General features: G+C 30.0%; 1 protein-coding gene across 1 annotated transcript; it reads left to right on the top strand.

Annotated features, from left to right (window-relative positions):
* The first annotated feature begins 4,399 nt into the window (after positions 1 to 4,399).
* On the top strand, positions 4,400 to 8,236 carry LOC115874294 (uncharacterized protein K02A2.6-like). The gene has a single exon (XM_030889401.1). It carries the CDS (start codon positions 4,400 to 4,402, stop codon positions 8,234 to 8,236), a length of 3,837 nt encoding a protein of 1,278 aa, XP_030745261.1.
* The last annotated feature ends 8,445 nt before the right edge of the window (positions 8,237 to 16,681 follow it).

Raw genomic sequence — 16,681 nt, 5'->3', positions numbered from 1 at the left:
ATCAATTGTACTTCGTTCAGTTACGTATGCCTTCTTCATAAAAAAGTTTGATTGCTCTAAAACAGTTAATCCTTTTATACTTTTCCAAATTTCTATACACTTTTAGAAAATTAAAAGAAACATGAAAATATAGTTGAATTTTCTTAAAAATCCAAACGCGTTTCTGGTAATATAACTTCGTTTTCATTCTTTTGATAAATTGTTATTGAGAGAATTTTAATTAAAAGTCATATATTTTGCTGTTAAAATGTTGAAGAAGCACAAAATTTATTTAGTTTAATGCGCACGGAAGGGCGATAATAGTTAACTCGGAAAATGAGAAACTTTAACAGAGCAAAAATATGACACGTGAATCAAAAGTATTAATAACCATCTATCAAAATGAAATCGAAATTATATTATCATAGAAACGCCTTTTTAATTTTTAAAACTTTTTCTTAAAAATTTAACAATATTTTTTTTATAATGTTTTGTGTTATTTCTAAAACAGTATGAGAGTTTGGAAAAACAAGCAGGATTAACCATTTTAGAACAGGCAAAAATTTTGAAGGATGTATTTTCCTCAAAACATCAAAATTATAAAAAAGAAAGTTGTAAAGAAAATCCGGGGACATACTGTATACATAAATATCTTTAAAAATATTCCTATAATTTTATTTTATCAGAAGTTTGTAAATGTTTTTTTTTTTTTTTTTTTTTTTACAAATTAATTATTTACCTTACATCACCTACGCCTAACCCATTATACTACAGTCAGGCCTAAGATAAACATTTTCTCATAAATAGAACGCGTAACAGGTAAAAAGTCGGGCGAAAATTAACTTCCCAAGTGTCGAGAGTGCGTCGGTTAATTTTATCCGTATGGCGTCGCGACGGAGCAGGCGTCTGTTCGCGGTGGACGCGTCGAACGACGACTATGCGTCCGACTATCGCATCCGGCGGAGAATTGCCAATTTGGAAAGTTGTGCCGGGCGGCGAGATTGCGCGTGTTTTCTACGTTTAAGAGACGCGCGACTGTGATAGGGATGATGGGTGTTCGATTCTTAGGTGTATGTTGGACACAAAATGGTATTATTTTACCATGTTGTTCATTTCTACTGCACTACCGAATGCTAATATTGGTACGAATACTGAATTAAACACGCTGATTTTGGTCTTCAGTGATACCTCTTTTTTGCCTAGAAAGGTGTTTTTGAGAAAAAAATGTATCTATGTATTTTGCTGGCTGGCATTAAAAATACATATACAACCCTAAATTTTTACCCTTCTACCATCAACCCCTATTTTTATAGCGATATTAGTAATTCAATAATTTTTAACTCCGTGAATAAAAACCACTGTAATATAGTCTATATAAAATGAATAACTTTGATTTTGACCGTTATTTTTTTACCAACATGGCAAATATAAAATCCCTCTGTCAAAAAAGTTACTGATATTCTATAAATTGAGTGCCTGAACAGATCAGATAGGTAACTCTTTTTACTTTTCGTGAAATAGAAAAGGAAAATAATAAAACAAGTGACAGTTCTTCCTCTTCTTGTAAAATAAACACGAAATGTCATAATTGACAAAGTAAAATGTCTCAGCTTTTGACATTTCTAAATATCGAACAAATGTCTCTAATAGAACAGCCACAGGGCGAGATTTATGACGTCACGCTAGTTAAATACTACGGATTAATAAATATGTTGTAGAATACATGGAAAACATAATTCCTCGTATTTGGTTTGTATTTTAAAATAGTATAGTTTACATGAAATATACATAATATACAGTTAATAAATACAATATAATATATACCTATTTATAGTAATAAATACTTTGGCAAATAAACTATGAACCATACAATTGCAGCAAATGTTTTACAATATCTTCTTCTTCTTTACGTGCCGTCTCTTTCGTGGAGGTTGGCGATCACATTGGCAAAATCTTCACGATTCTCGGCTTTCCTTATAAGTTCTTCAAAAATTAGGTGAGTCCAGTTTCTGATGTTTCTCAACCAAGATAGTTTCTTCCTGCCGAGACCTCTCTTTCCTTCAATGTATGTGTTTTTACAATATACAAATAATGAATAAATGGTACATAAGATAATGGGTAAAATGTAAAATATATTTTAAATTTTGGGGTTTGAAAATCGATCTAATTTAACAAAAAACATTCGATATCTACTAATAGTGATGTATTATTATTAGCATTTACAAATTTTATATGTATATTTTGCAAGTATCAATGTTCGAAAAATTATATTGGCAAATAATACAATATCATAGAAAAAAATGCGTTAGCGATGGCTATGAAATAAAGATCGCTGTCATTTTATATGTAAAATTATTCTAAAATTTTTTATTTTCTTGGGATTTAGGTACGGGAGAAACGCTAATTAAGTTTTCATTTGGTTTTTTATTATTCGCACCACACACCACATAATGTTTACTGCAATTAATAAACTAATATAAACTTGTCAAAAGATGACCACATATTTTTTTAAGTTATTATTCTTATCACTAAAACTATCTATATTGATTATAGAGTACGATTTCAGCCATATTGTAAAACATTTGCTGCATTTGTATGGTTCATAGTTTATTTGCCAAAGGATTTATTACTATAAATAGGTATATATATTGTATTTATTTATTGTATATTATGTATATTTCATGTAAAGTATATCATTTTTAAAATACAAACCAAAAATACGAGGAATAATTATGTTTTCCATGTATTTTATAACATATTTATTAATCCGTAGTATCTAACTAGCGTGACGTCATAAATCTCGCTCCGAGGCTGATCTATTAGAGACGGCATTGCGTCAGCATGGCCACAAGTTGCTAACCTAATAAAATTAACACTAGAAAAGCCCGCGGGAAGTGTCAAATTCAAAGTTATTCGTTTTATAGACTATAGCTAAACAACGTTTGCCGGGTTAGGTTATTTTAAAAAAAATTCTATGCAACAGAAAAAATATGTATGCTTCGTTTAATTTATGCTTTTATTCAGTACTCCACTCCAAGCGTATGCTATCCCCTATCATTTATCCAATAGTTAATTAAACATTTCTGGCACTTTTGTTTATCCTGATATCATCTCCGGTGTAATTCACGTAAACGTAGTGCTGTTTGCCTTTGACAGTTGCATGACTGCGGGCAGTCAAACACATATAAGGAAATTGTAGAAAAGGTTACTAACCTGGGACTCATTATTAATATAATTGTAGCATTACGAATTATTTAGCTTTTTCTTTATTTCATTTTTCTTTAAAAGAATTGAATACTTGTAATTGATATACCTATATATAACTATATCTTCTATTATTACTATATGCATAATGATTTAATATCAATATTACTATTTAATTAATAAAAACTTAACTTTAACGATAAAATGACCGAATTAATAGGCTATACATGATGTTTTATATAGAATACGTTAATAATTTAGCATTTACGCTTAAAGTTTATTATTAGGAAGAATGTTGATTCAAGTTTGGATGTTAATTAAATATAAATATATAAATAAATAGTATAAAATAAGTACTTTTTCAAGTAAACAATAATGTTAACTTGGCAGAAATAAGAAAACGTTTAAAATTTATGTTCGTATCTATTTATATTTATATAATACCCTATCTATACAGAAATATATATTAAGAATATCATGGGTCCAAAGAGTTTCAAATGTGGAGGTTCTTAATCGAATGAGAAAACAGAAAGAACTCATGCTTACCATCAAAGAAAGAAAAACACGCTACATAGGCCACATAATGAAGGGTAAAAAGTATGAACTTCTCAGATTAATAATTGAAGGCAAAGTCCAGGGCAAAAGATCTATCGGCAGACGCCAGAATTCCTGGCTAAAGGACATTCGTAGATGGTTTGGTTGCTCATCAATCGACATATTTCGTATGGCTGTATCTAGAATGACGTTAGCTATTTGGATCGCCAACCTTCGAAAGGAGACGGCGTCGTAAGAAGAAGAATCTATACAGGGTCCGGCAATAGTGCGTCGGGCATCTGTAGCTGTAATATTATCTGATATTATTAGAAAGTGCCCTCCCCTAATAGCTAGAAGGTCAATGGTGGACAGTTGACATTGAACGCTAGATTCCTACGCATCCTAATTGTTAAACTCATGTATTATTTTATATTTAAATAATAAACATATATGATTAAACAATAGTAGTTTAAGTCATACTACATGGCGCAGTCGTAGTGGGTAAAAAGTGGAATAATACCAAACAATACAAATTGGCGTGGATTGAAGTTAAAAGTAAATAAAAGTACATGTGGATACATAACCTTTAAGTGGTAAAAAACGGAAAACGAAAAAAAATTGCCCGCCAAATTATTAGAGTCCTTTTGTGGTGAAACAAATAAAGAAAAGTTCAAGAGGAAAAATGGATGTTAGATTACCAGAACCACTTTCCTTTGATGGAAATTTAGCGGAAAATTTTCGAAGATTTAAGCAAAGTTTTGAAATTTATCTAATAGCCAGTGGGAAAAGTGAAAAAGATGACAAGATGAAGATTGCTTTGTTACTAAATCTGATGGGTGAAGAAGGGATAGAAGTCTACAACACATTAAAACTAACAGAGTTACAAAGAGCTAATTTTCAAACAGTACTAAATGAATTGGAGAATTATATGACCCCGAAAAAGAACGTAGTGTATGAAAGGTTTCTATTTTACTCAAGGAAACAAGAAGATGAAGAAACATTCGACCATTTCTATACTGAATTGAAAAAGTTATCAAAAAACTGTGAGTTTGAGCAGTCGACTGATTCAATGATCAGAGATAGGATTGTCTTGGGTATCAAGTCGAGGCAAGTCCAAGAAAAACTACTTAACGTAGACAAGTTAGATCTCAATAAGGCCATTGAGCTCTGTCGAGCATGTGAAATCGCAAAATCCCAAATAAAAAGTGTACAAGGTGCTGAAGCTAAAGTTGAAGTTGTTAAAAACAAAGCGAAGACAGTACAAAGGCATGGCAATACTGAAGAAAAAACATTAATAAGCTGTAAAAGCTGCGGAAAGAAACATGAAAAAAGAAGATGCCCAGCATTTGGCAGAAAGTGCAACAAATGTAGGCGCTATGGACATTTTGAGAAGATGTGTAGAAGCACAATGATGGTGAAGGAGCTACAAGAAAGTAAAGAAGAAGAAGAAGATGAAGAACTCTTAGTATCTGTTGTGACAGTGAGTGAAGTGAAAAGTGAATCGGAGTGGATAGAGACATTAGAATTTGGTAAGCAAAATATTAGATTTAAGGTAGACACAGGGTCTCAGGTTAATTTGATTCCACAACATATACTTAAAAGTATTAAAAATCAAGATATTGCATGGCAAAAAACAAAATTGGTACTTGAAACCTATGGAGGTTTTAAAATAACGCCTATAGGTGTAGTAAAATTAAAATGTAAATTTAGAGATAAGGATTACACAATACAATTTGTTGTTGTAAAAGATAAATCTATGCCTATTTTAAGTCTACAGTCGTCCATGACAATGAATATTTTAAAGAAAATTAATGAAGTTAATTTAGGGTTAGATAAGAACAGTTTTATTAATAATAACAAAGATTTATTTATAGGAATAGGGAAATTTAAAGAACAATGTAAATTAAAAGTAAAAAACAATGCCAGTCCTGTGGCTAAGCCACCCAGAAGGGTTCCTTTATCAATAAAAGACAGGTTGAAAAAACACCTGGATGCTTTAGTTAACAAAGGCATTATTGCTAAACACCAAGGACCGACTGAATGGCTTAGTAACCTAGTTATTATTGAAAAAAGTGACAAAACATTAAGGGTATGTTTAGATCCCAAGAATCTTAACGAAGTATTAGAAAGAGAATATTTTGAGATACCAACCTTAGAAGAAATATGTGTTAAACTTAAAAATAAAAGCTACTTTACTGTACTAGATTTTAAAGATGGGTTTTATCAGGTAGAGTTAGATTTAGAGTCAAGTAAACTGTGTGCTTTTGGAACACCCTTTGGAGTGTATAGATTTCTTCGTCTACCATTTGGGTTAAATTGTGCCCCAGAATATTTTCAAAAATTAAATCAAGAACACTTTGGTGATATTCCGGGAGTGATAGTTTACTTTGACGATATTCTTATAGCGGCTGATACGTCAGAAGAACATGATAAGATATTAACTAGAGTGTTAGAAAGAGCAAAGAAATATAATGTCAAATTTAACAGCTCTAAAATTCAGTATAAAGTAAGAGAGGTAAATTATTTAGGAAATATTTTTGACAGGGAGGGTATGAGGCCTGATAAAAATAAAATTAAAGCAATACAAAATTTGGAACAACCAAATAATAAGAAAGAATTACAAAAACTTCTGGGAATGATTAATTATTTAAGAAGGTATATACCCAACCTGTCAGAGATATCTGCACCACTGCGAATATTATTAAAAAATAACACTGACTGGATATGGACTGATAATCAAACAAAGTGTTTACAAATGTTAAAAAATATTGTTAGTTCAGCTCCAGTATTAGCTAATTTCGATGTAAACAAAGAAATAACAATACAAACAGACTCAAGTCAAAGCGGTGTAGGGTGCGTGTTGTTGCAGGAAAATAGGCCTGTTGCTTTTGGATCACGTGCTCTTACAGATAGTGAAACTCGTTTTAGTCAAATTGAAAAAGAAATGAATGCTATACTATATTCATGCCAGAAATATCACAGTTATATTTACGGTAGGAAGGTTAAAATACTAACTGATCACAAACCCTTAGTATCAATAATGAAAAAAGGTGTTGCAGATGTAAGTTCTCCAAGATTACAAAGAATTAAAGTAAAATTGTTGAAATATGACATTGACGTTCAGTATTTACCAGGAAAAGATATGCTTATAGCAGATCTTCTCTCAAGAAATTATATTAAAGACGATATAGGTAGTGATAATACATTTTTGACAGAAATTGTTCACTCAGTAAATGTAACTGATGATAAATTAAAGGTATTTCAAAGTGAAACGAGTAAAGATTTTGAACTAAAATTATTAAAGGAAATTTGTTTAAAAGGTTGGCCTAAAACAATAACTAAAACACCAAGTCCTATAAGAAAATATTACAACTATAAAACTGACATATATACTTCTAATGATATTATGTTTCTAGGAGATAGAATAATTGTTCCAGAGACTTTAAGGACAGATATGCTTACACAACTTCACGCAAATCATTATGGTATCACTAAGACACAAAAAAGGGCTAAATCTTTATTGTATTGGCCAGGAATAAATGAAGATATTAAGGAATTTATAAAGAAATGTAAGAAATGTGAAGTATATCAAAAGAGTAACATAAAAGAGCCCATGATTTTGAGAAAAATACCTGATTTGCCATTTCAAAAACTAGCAAGTGACATTTTAGAGTGGGGAGGTCAGTCATATATAGTAATTATTGATTATTATTCAAAGTGGATTGAATTAATTTGTTTACAATCAAAAACGTCTAAATCAGTCATTGATGTATTTAAACAAGTTTTTAGCACACATGGAATACCATTAGAAGTGGTATCAGATAACATGCCATTTAATTCATACGAATGTAAAAAATTTGCAAAAGAATGGGGATTTAAATTCTTGACATCGAGTCCAAGATACCCCAAATCAAACGGCCTTGCAGAACGAGCCGTGCAAATTGCTAAGAATATGCTGAGAAAGTGTACTGATATTAGCAATGCTTTATTGGAATATAGAATGACACCTATTTCCGCCTCAGAAAAGTCACCAGCAGAATTATTGTTTAACAGAAAACTACAAACTAAATTGCCGATTAAGACAGAATTATTAATACCTAGCAAAATAAATTATGAAAAGGAAAAAGAAAAGCTAGAACAAAAAAGACAAGAATATAAGAGCTACTATGACAGGTCAGTAAGGGAGAGAAAAGAGTTTGAAGAGGGAGAAAATGTTGTAGTAAAAGAAGGTAGAATATGGGAGCCCGGAAAGATAATCAGAAAATTGGAAGAGCCAAGATCATATATAGTGCAGAAAGAGAATGGAAATGAAATTAGAAGAAACAGTTCCCATTTAAGGCAGTCACTAAATGAAGGAAATTTTAATCAAAACCATGAATTTATTTTAAATGAGGGTGTTGATATTCCAAGTAATGATATTCCAAGCAATGATATAAGTATTAGCATAAATCGGGCAACTGACAAAAGCAGGAGGCCTGTTAAACTGCCTCAGCATTTTAAGGATTTTCATATGTATTAGCTTTACTCTAATTCACTAGTAAAAGGGGAAGATGTAATATTATCTGATATTATTAGAAAGTGCCCCTCCCTAATAGCTAGAAGGTCAATGGTGGACAGTTGACATTGAACGCTAGATTATTCCTACGCATCCTAATTGTTAAACTCATGTATTATTTTATATTTAAATAATAAACATATATGATTAAACAATAGTAGTTTAAGTCATACTACAGTAGCTCCTAGAATAAACAACTTGAGAATTTTGTTTAAGTATATTATTACATTTTTTGACTTCTTTTCCGATCACTTTACATAACCCTAAGATATGAATAAATACATTTTGATAGTTTCAGAAATATTAAAAATAAATCAAAAATATATATTTTTCAGCCCTTCTTAAAAAATTATTAAAAAATACAAAAACTGTTCTGAAAACAAAACTATATTAGGTATTTACTTTAGATGGTCTCTAGATGGTAAATTATACAGGATGTTTAAAATTCTAAGCCAAACTTTCTAAAATATAAATAATTTTTTCTTCGTTTTTAAATGGAACACCATGTATATTATTTTTCAATAGACGGAGAATTAAAAATGAACATTTTTTATATTTAGAGTATTTCAAAATTTTAACGGTTTCTGCAAATATTTGCGGTTTTATATTTTATATGGCATTTTCCACAGAAAATTTTTATCAAAGCCACCCAGTCATTTTTCTCTCGTATTTTATCATTGAAAGCGCCATATGAAATAATACTGCGTGTATCTGCGAAACCGTTCAAAATTTTGAAATACTCTAAATACAATAAATGTTCATTTTTAAACTCTCCATCTAATAAAAAAATAATATTCAGGGTGTTCCATTTAAAAAAACAAAGAAAAATATTTTATATTTTAGAAAGTTTGGCGTAGAATATTGAACATCCTGTATGAATTACGATTACCACATTTATAGCAAAGTAAGAACAGACCATCTAAAGTAAATACCTAATATCGTTTTGATTTCAGAACAGTTCTTTGTATTTTAATAATCTTTTTAAGAAGGGCTGAAAAATATATATTTTAATTTATTTTTTAATATCTCTGAAACTATGGAAATATATTTATTCATATCTTAGGGTTATGTAAAGTGATCTGAAAGGAAGCCAAAATGCAATAATATACAGGGTGTTCCATTTAAAAAAATCAACCAGGTCCGCTCACACTTTTTTGAGCCACCCTATAGAAGTTAAAATATTTTCCTGAAATACATCCTGGTACATAATTTAGGTTTGCACTAAAATTCTCAAGTTTTTTATTCTAGGAGCTACAGATGCCCGACGCACTATTGCCGGACCCTGTATAACAGAAACAATCAAATAACATTTTATCAATGCATAATCTTGTTGGATATGAGACACATTTTCTAAACACCATCCAATTTTTTTAGAATTATTACTATTATTTACTGTGTATTACGTATTATTACTTACGAATATCAGTTTATAAAACTTACTGAATAAATAGCATAACATATTGCTAGAAAAACGTTTAATACATATAACGTTTAATTTTTAATCAGGGAGTTTTGGAAAAATTGATTTGATCGTCTAATCTCTTTTGCGTCTTGTCCTGGCCGGTTAAAAGATGACCAAATCGTATTTTTAATCATAACTCAATTTTTTCAAACGGAACGAGGGTGGCTCACTAGCATATTTGGAAAAAGCATTTTTTTACGAATAATTTGATACCATACACTTGGTATCGAGTGTTGTCTTGGGGTCGAGTCAAATTTGCGTTAATTTCAAATTAACTATATGCAAAAATGTCAAAAGTTGACATATGATATGTCATTCTATTCACATTTTCATTTTCAATCGAATAAAATAGAAATATATAGAAGGTCCCATTTAAAAAAAAGTTAAAAGTAGTAATTTCCGGTGAAAAAGGAAGTGACCAAAATCAATTGAATACGTTACTCAATCCCCAATTTATGTCATATACTAATATATCAAATCTTATTTTTTTAACTCAAAAATTTAAAAGTTATAGGAGTCAGCTACTTTTGTAATGCACCCAGTATAAACGCATCGAAATGGTCTAAGGGACAAAGAGTAAAATTTGTTTAAAAGAGGCATATACAGGCAAAAACAAATGTTTAAGAGAGGAGTTGCAACAAATTGACCAAAACGAGATACAACATTTAATTAAAAGTAAATAATTTTCTTTTCTTTTTGGACCCCCTATAAAATAGCTGATTAGAATTAAATGTTTTTATTTTTAGTATAAAAAAAAAGACATTCTGTTTATATTTTTCTAGAAAATGCCTGAGAAAAATATATACATCAGCTCTCTATCTTGACGTACTTCTATTTCCAACATATTATATATTAGCATATAACTCATACAAAATATTATACGAGAACAAGTTTTTAATTGGCTTTAATCGAAATACAAACCTTCTGTCTCCTACACAATGTCAGAACAGGACTTTTAGGACGTTTTATGAGGGATAAATCTAACGAGAAACGGTTTAGTTCTTGCCACGGCGATTATTCTAGAAAACAAATTTAAACTCTCTATTAAAAGGATTAAAGTTTTAAGCTTACCGTCCCTGTTAACCCATTCGACTTAATCTTATTTACACAAATAGTGAAATTGCTTTAGTTCTAGGATTAGTCAAATAACTTTTTGTACTTTCTAACCACGTTATTTAACAGCAAGGCGCCAAATTTTTTATTTCTTACTTTATTAAAAATAATTTTTGATGTATTTGCTTTTCAGTTTTTTAAGTGTTTATCAGAAATATTATTTAATTAAACTATTTTGAAAAATTAAATTAAATTATTGATATAAAAAAGGTGGTAAAGAAAAAATTTTGTGATACAAAACTTAAAAAGGCGATTGTCATACATTACTAACATCTACACATACATGCGCAATAAATTTTTAGATTGTATTAAAAAAGCCTCTTTTATTTTTCTTTTAGAGGCTATCGTTTCTTTCATTATAATTGTGGCGTTATTAAAATTTATTCTGTGCCCTGTGTCCCATAAATGCTGACAAATCTTAGATTTGTAAAAATCTCCCTTTCTTAAATAATCTTTATGTTCTTTAAATCGAACATTTAAGGGTAAAGATATTTCACCAATGTAAAATTTAATATATAGTATATAATTCCTGTGATATACCTCCCATTAAACACTTTAAAAACATTTGGTTAGGTTTAATTTGCAATGACTGTTATTTAAACATAAGTACATGTGTGTTTAGTATTCTGCTTGAAATTTATGTCTGTTTCTAGTTATTTTGATTTGAATGCTTGAAATAGCGTAAGGTATCTTGCATTTAAATTATCAGAAATAAGGACGTCCGTACAAACAAAGAAAAGTATACTTTGTAAAAGTTCTGTTTCGTTTTATAGTTTAAGTTTGCTCGTTCTTAGTTTATCTACTACGTTATATAATTTATTATTTATTCTATTTTTCTTCTTTAATAAATATTTAAATATATAAACGTAACGCGTGTTTTACAAGAAAATATTGTTAGTTATAATAATTTATTAGTTTGTGAGAGTTTTATATTCGCTATAAAATCACCACTTTGAAATATACCAAAAATCTAAACCAAAGTTTGTTATTGTTTTATTAGTTTGAATATACAGTTGCCCCCGGTTTGTCATTACAGGGGGAAAACTTTCTTTATTTTTGACATTTTGGAAAAATTGCATTTTTTGTAAAAAAAATTTGGTTGTTCTAAATTCATTATAAACTACCAGAACAAAAGCTAACTTTATTAACATGTTTAATATATGGTGGTGTGTCAAGCGTGTTTAAGCGATTGTAGTCAGTCAATATAATCGCAGTCTTATTAAGGGCAAAATCTATTTAGAAAATTTATTGCTTTGCTTAGATCTAAACTGATGTTTACGCTCTTGGCGAATCAATAAATAATTAACCCTACAAATTTACTACGCATTAAGTCAAATAGCCTTATAAACTAAATTAATACAATAAATAAAAAATTGCGAAACAAGTAACACATGAGCGAATCGTATTCATAATCCGCTAAATTATGATTAGCATTTTTTATGATTGTTTCCACAATACCCTTATATAATAATTTTATTGAAGATTTCATTTCAATTTTATTACCAAATTAATCCACCTATAGTTTATATCAAAATAAAAACACTAAATCACCACAATACACCAAAACACTTTTACTTTTACACTGGACGCGCGTTTCGCTAATCATGTTAGCATCATCAGCAGATGATTATAAACTAAAGTACAATCTACAAGTTGAGCGTTTATATACTCGCTCAGTGGGCACCGAGTGGGCGTGGCAAAATCTAGCTAACTGAGTCAGAGCCAACTGAACGTAATAGTTAGATATCCGCCACTAGAGTAGTAGGAACAAAGAACTTGAAGGAATTGGACCGTTGACTCTGTTCATACTATCTTTACATTTATTAATTCTGATGCTTTCATATGCATCTAATTGCCTGTAATTTGAAACTTGTTTAATTAATTTTAAGTATTAAGATCTATACAATGTTCATTATCAACAATATGTGCGGCAACATAAGATTTATCGGTCTACCATATCTTATCTGAGCTAAATGTTCTTTAAATCTAGTTATTGATCTTCTAGTTTGCCCAACATATTTCTGATTACAATCTTTACAAGAAATTTCATAAATACCCGACCTTTCCAGTGGAGGTGTTTTATCTTTTGAATTACCTAATAATTGTTGTAATTTATTATTAGCACTATACACAAGTTTATATAAAAATTATTACTTAAAATTATCCCGTGGTCTAAAAGGAATTTTTAAGAATGTCAATTATAAACTTGTGTATAGTGTCGACAAAGTAAACAACGTTCGTCTGCAAGCTCTGCAAAACTAATTATAAATAAATAAAAAACTAAATACTTGCACTTATTTCTGGGTATATTGGAATTAATATTAAAATCTTAGAACAAAAATATAAATACCCTAGCACAACAAAATGTTAATCACAATCAGTTAAATTATGCTGAACGTATGACATTACAAAAAAGTTCTAGATTGTTTTAAGGTTACTTTTTTCACAAATCAGAATCCCTATATATTGTCTCAATTTTATAATTATTAATATAAAGATGGAGATTAATTATTATTTTTTTAAATACTGAAGCAATTTATTGTGAACCTTTAAACAGTAATAGTATAGTAGTAGTTAATACATAAATGTCGAAAGTTAAACTAATTCAGTCTCCCTTTTTGGTAGACCTGAATTTCCAATATTAGTTATTTCCAATATAAACACCTAGAACCAAACCTCACTTTATCAATAAAGGAAACATTCAACCACTGGAAGTAAAAACGCTTGACCTAAACCAACAGAGACCCTCGTTCCAATGCCCAAGAATTATCGTTCTTGCTATTACAAATATCAGTCTCCTCACAACCGATGTCTTGTATTTGCACAATCCCATCATTAATATCAACAAACTTGCAAACCGAGGGTCACAAGTCTTGCGGTCCGATTCCGACCGCAGAGTCTCGAACGATCGAATAATTCGTCCAACAGCCGAAAGCAAACAGTCTCAGGCGATGCGATTAATTCTATAATGAAATTATCATAGGCTCAAAATCTTCCATTTTCCTTCCCTCTCACCCTTAGAGTTGGCGTTGGCGTTTCTGTGAAGCCACCTTTATTTACAACGTATCTTATACAAGGCGGCATTACGGTCTTATTAGGGGTTAAAATCGGTTTCCAAAATTTATGGGTCTGCTTTGATATAAACTGATGGCTGTTAGCGAACTAATAGATAATATAATCTCTCAATTACAGGTTGTATATTTGTGTTTAAAGTATACCCCCATAAGAATAATTTTAAGTAGTTGTCAGGTGTAAATAAATATTTTAGAGATTTAATCTATTAATTATTATTTATTGATAAAACAAAGTAATTTAATGACTTAATCTTTTTCAAAATGAGTAACTTGAATTATTTTACCTTCGTCTTAAATGATATCTTCCACTTGTGTTTCATCCTAAACGTAGATTTGTTACTTGTTGTGACGACTTTTCTGTCGTTACCCAAATAGATTGAAAAAAGAATCCGTTGCTCAGGGTTAGAGGAAAGCTGGGTTCGTAGGTAAGGCTTCTGACTCACAGTGACTTTCTAATGTTGTTCAAATAGGTATGGTCAAAGACAGTGAAAAGGGCGCCACTTACTTTGTTTATGAGAGTGGTAAAGTAAGAAACCAAAAAGAAAAATACGATATCACAACATAGCTAAAATAAAAATAATCAACTGCATTAGGGGTCTATTATGTTTATCAGGAATAAAAGTCAGAAATAACTATCCTACAGTAAACATTTATTGAAAACGAACACAAGTATCATCAATTAGTTACAGTGATCCCAATAAAACCTGATTATTTTAAATAAATTTGAATTTAGTAACTGTATTCTTTGAACTAAGTAAGTTACTTAATAAAAACAGGTGAAAATTATGTATGTCTCAATACGATGATGTTTCAAAACATGTCAGTGGCCAAAAACAACTAAAAATGAATACGTGTTAATAATTTTCATATAAAATATCATAGCTAAGTAGGAGTGTACTGTACGAATCAAGTTATAACTTATAACATTAAATAAAAAATAATTTTGACTACAATATGTGGGATAAATAGTGATAATTTACCAGGTTATTAAATCTGTTGTCTCAAAAATTATAAAATAAAAGCGTACCTTGTGTATCAAACTTAAAAAAAACTTATCTGTATATAGTTTCTTATGATGTAAACAGGTAGTTAGGTATTCTCCAGGCTAACAGAAGTGGATGCAGATGACTATGGCAGGAGAAGTCTTCGATATCAGCCAAAAGAACGATTACAATCGTCAGGAACACTGTCTTAAGGTCTGCATAGGTCCATACAAAATGAAAGTGGGTGAAACATACAATAATTACTGCATTATTACTGCATACCATGTGGTAATTACTGAGTACCATGTGGTAGTTACTGAGTACCATGTGGTAGTTACTGAGTACCATGTGGTAGTTACTGAGTACCATATGGTAGTTACTCTATAAATAAAAAAGTTCTCCAGGACAGATACTCAATAAAAAAACAACTTACGGTCTGAAATCCAGCTTTACATAAATATATTCAAACCATATGCCGATCAAAACCAGTAATTAAATACTCAATAAACGAAATAAAAAACGGAAATATAACTGAAATAGAATTTAGTTAAATAGGGCTATATAAAATGGCAGATAAACTTACGGTGATCATTCAAAGAAGAAACCAAAAAAATACGATCTATACTCTGGATTGCATACTTTACAGGGTTTTCAAATTTCCAAATCGGATACCCATGCAATGGAAATCGAAAAGTGGATTCAGAGTGCTTTTCACTGAACAATTTGTCGGACGCCGAAACACACGCGTCTTCTTCAGATCAAAATTCCCAGAAAAAAGAAAAAAGTGATATCATATGACCGAAATCATTAGAACAGAAAATCGCAATCCACAGCGAAGTGAGATTTGGACAAGTGAAATGCAATTAAGGAAGTTTGGCATATAGCGAATAGATGGCGCTAATAAAAATTAAATATCGAGACAAGTGAGCTGTAACAAATGGAGCTTGGTATCTTTGGCATCTAACAAATAGATGAGCAATACTAAGAAATTTAAATAAACATTTTTTTATTAATATGAATATTAATTTTGAGAATAAAAATGCTACATTGTTAAAACTTATCCTAATTTTTAAAAGTCAATAAAACGTACACACACAGACAATATACAGTGTGACGCACCTCATTCGCCATTTTTACTAAAAGATAGCTAATTGGCTCTTCTAAAACTGTCGCCGCCGGATTTTTTTGTTTTTATTTAATTAAAAAAAATAAAAGTACTTTTTTCCTGATGTCGTGGCGGATGCGCCAGGCTTCAACTAGTAAGGTTTAAACATTTTTTAAATTAAATATTATATATTATTCGAAGATCATTCGAATTAGTATTATTAAAACATCCAAGAAATACACATAATATTTTTTTTAAATAATTTTGATTAATTTTAGTGTATTACGCATAAGAAATTAGAACCATTTTTTTAAACCAACTCCTATGGCTCCCAATTTTAAGTCATATTCCTCCACCACATGTATTTGTGATACAATGTTAGGATAAGACAATACATTGACAACTTATTGTAATTTTTTTTTTTTTTTTTTTTTTTTTTAAATAGACTTTTTATTATGTTAATTAATTCTATCTATTGAATTTGATGTTAAAAAAAGTAGTATTAATTTTTATTTTTACACAGAAAATGTTGATGAAAATCAACCAAATCTATATCCTGAAAGTTATTTCATAAAAAGTATGAATTTTTTATATGAAAATCTAGAAATATTAAACAGTTTAAAGACTTCTTTACGAACGAAGTTATTCGCAATGAAAGCAATACGTAACTGG

The sequence above is a fragment of the Sitophilus oryzae genome, unplaced genomic scaffold (assembly GCF_002938485.1).
Source record: "Sitophilus oryzae breed Bouriz unplaced genomic scaffold, Soryzae_2.0 scaffold_1273_pilon_pilon, whole genome shotgun sequence".
NCBI lineage: Eukaryota > Metazoa > Arthropoda > Insecta > Coleoptera > Curculionidae > Sitophilus > Sitophilus oryzae.
Note: the sequence above shows the minus strand (reverse complement) of the source record. Positions and strands in the feature narration are given on the sequence as shown.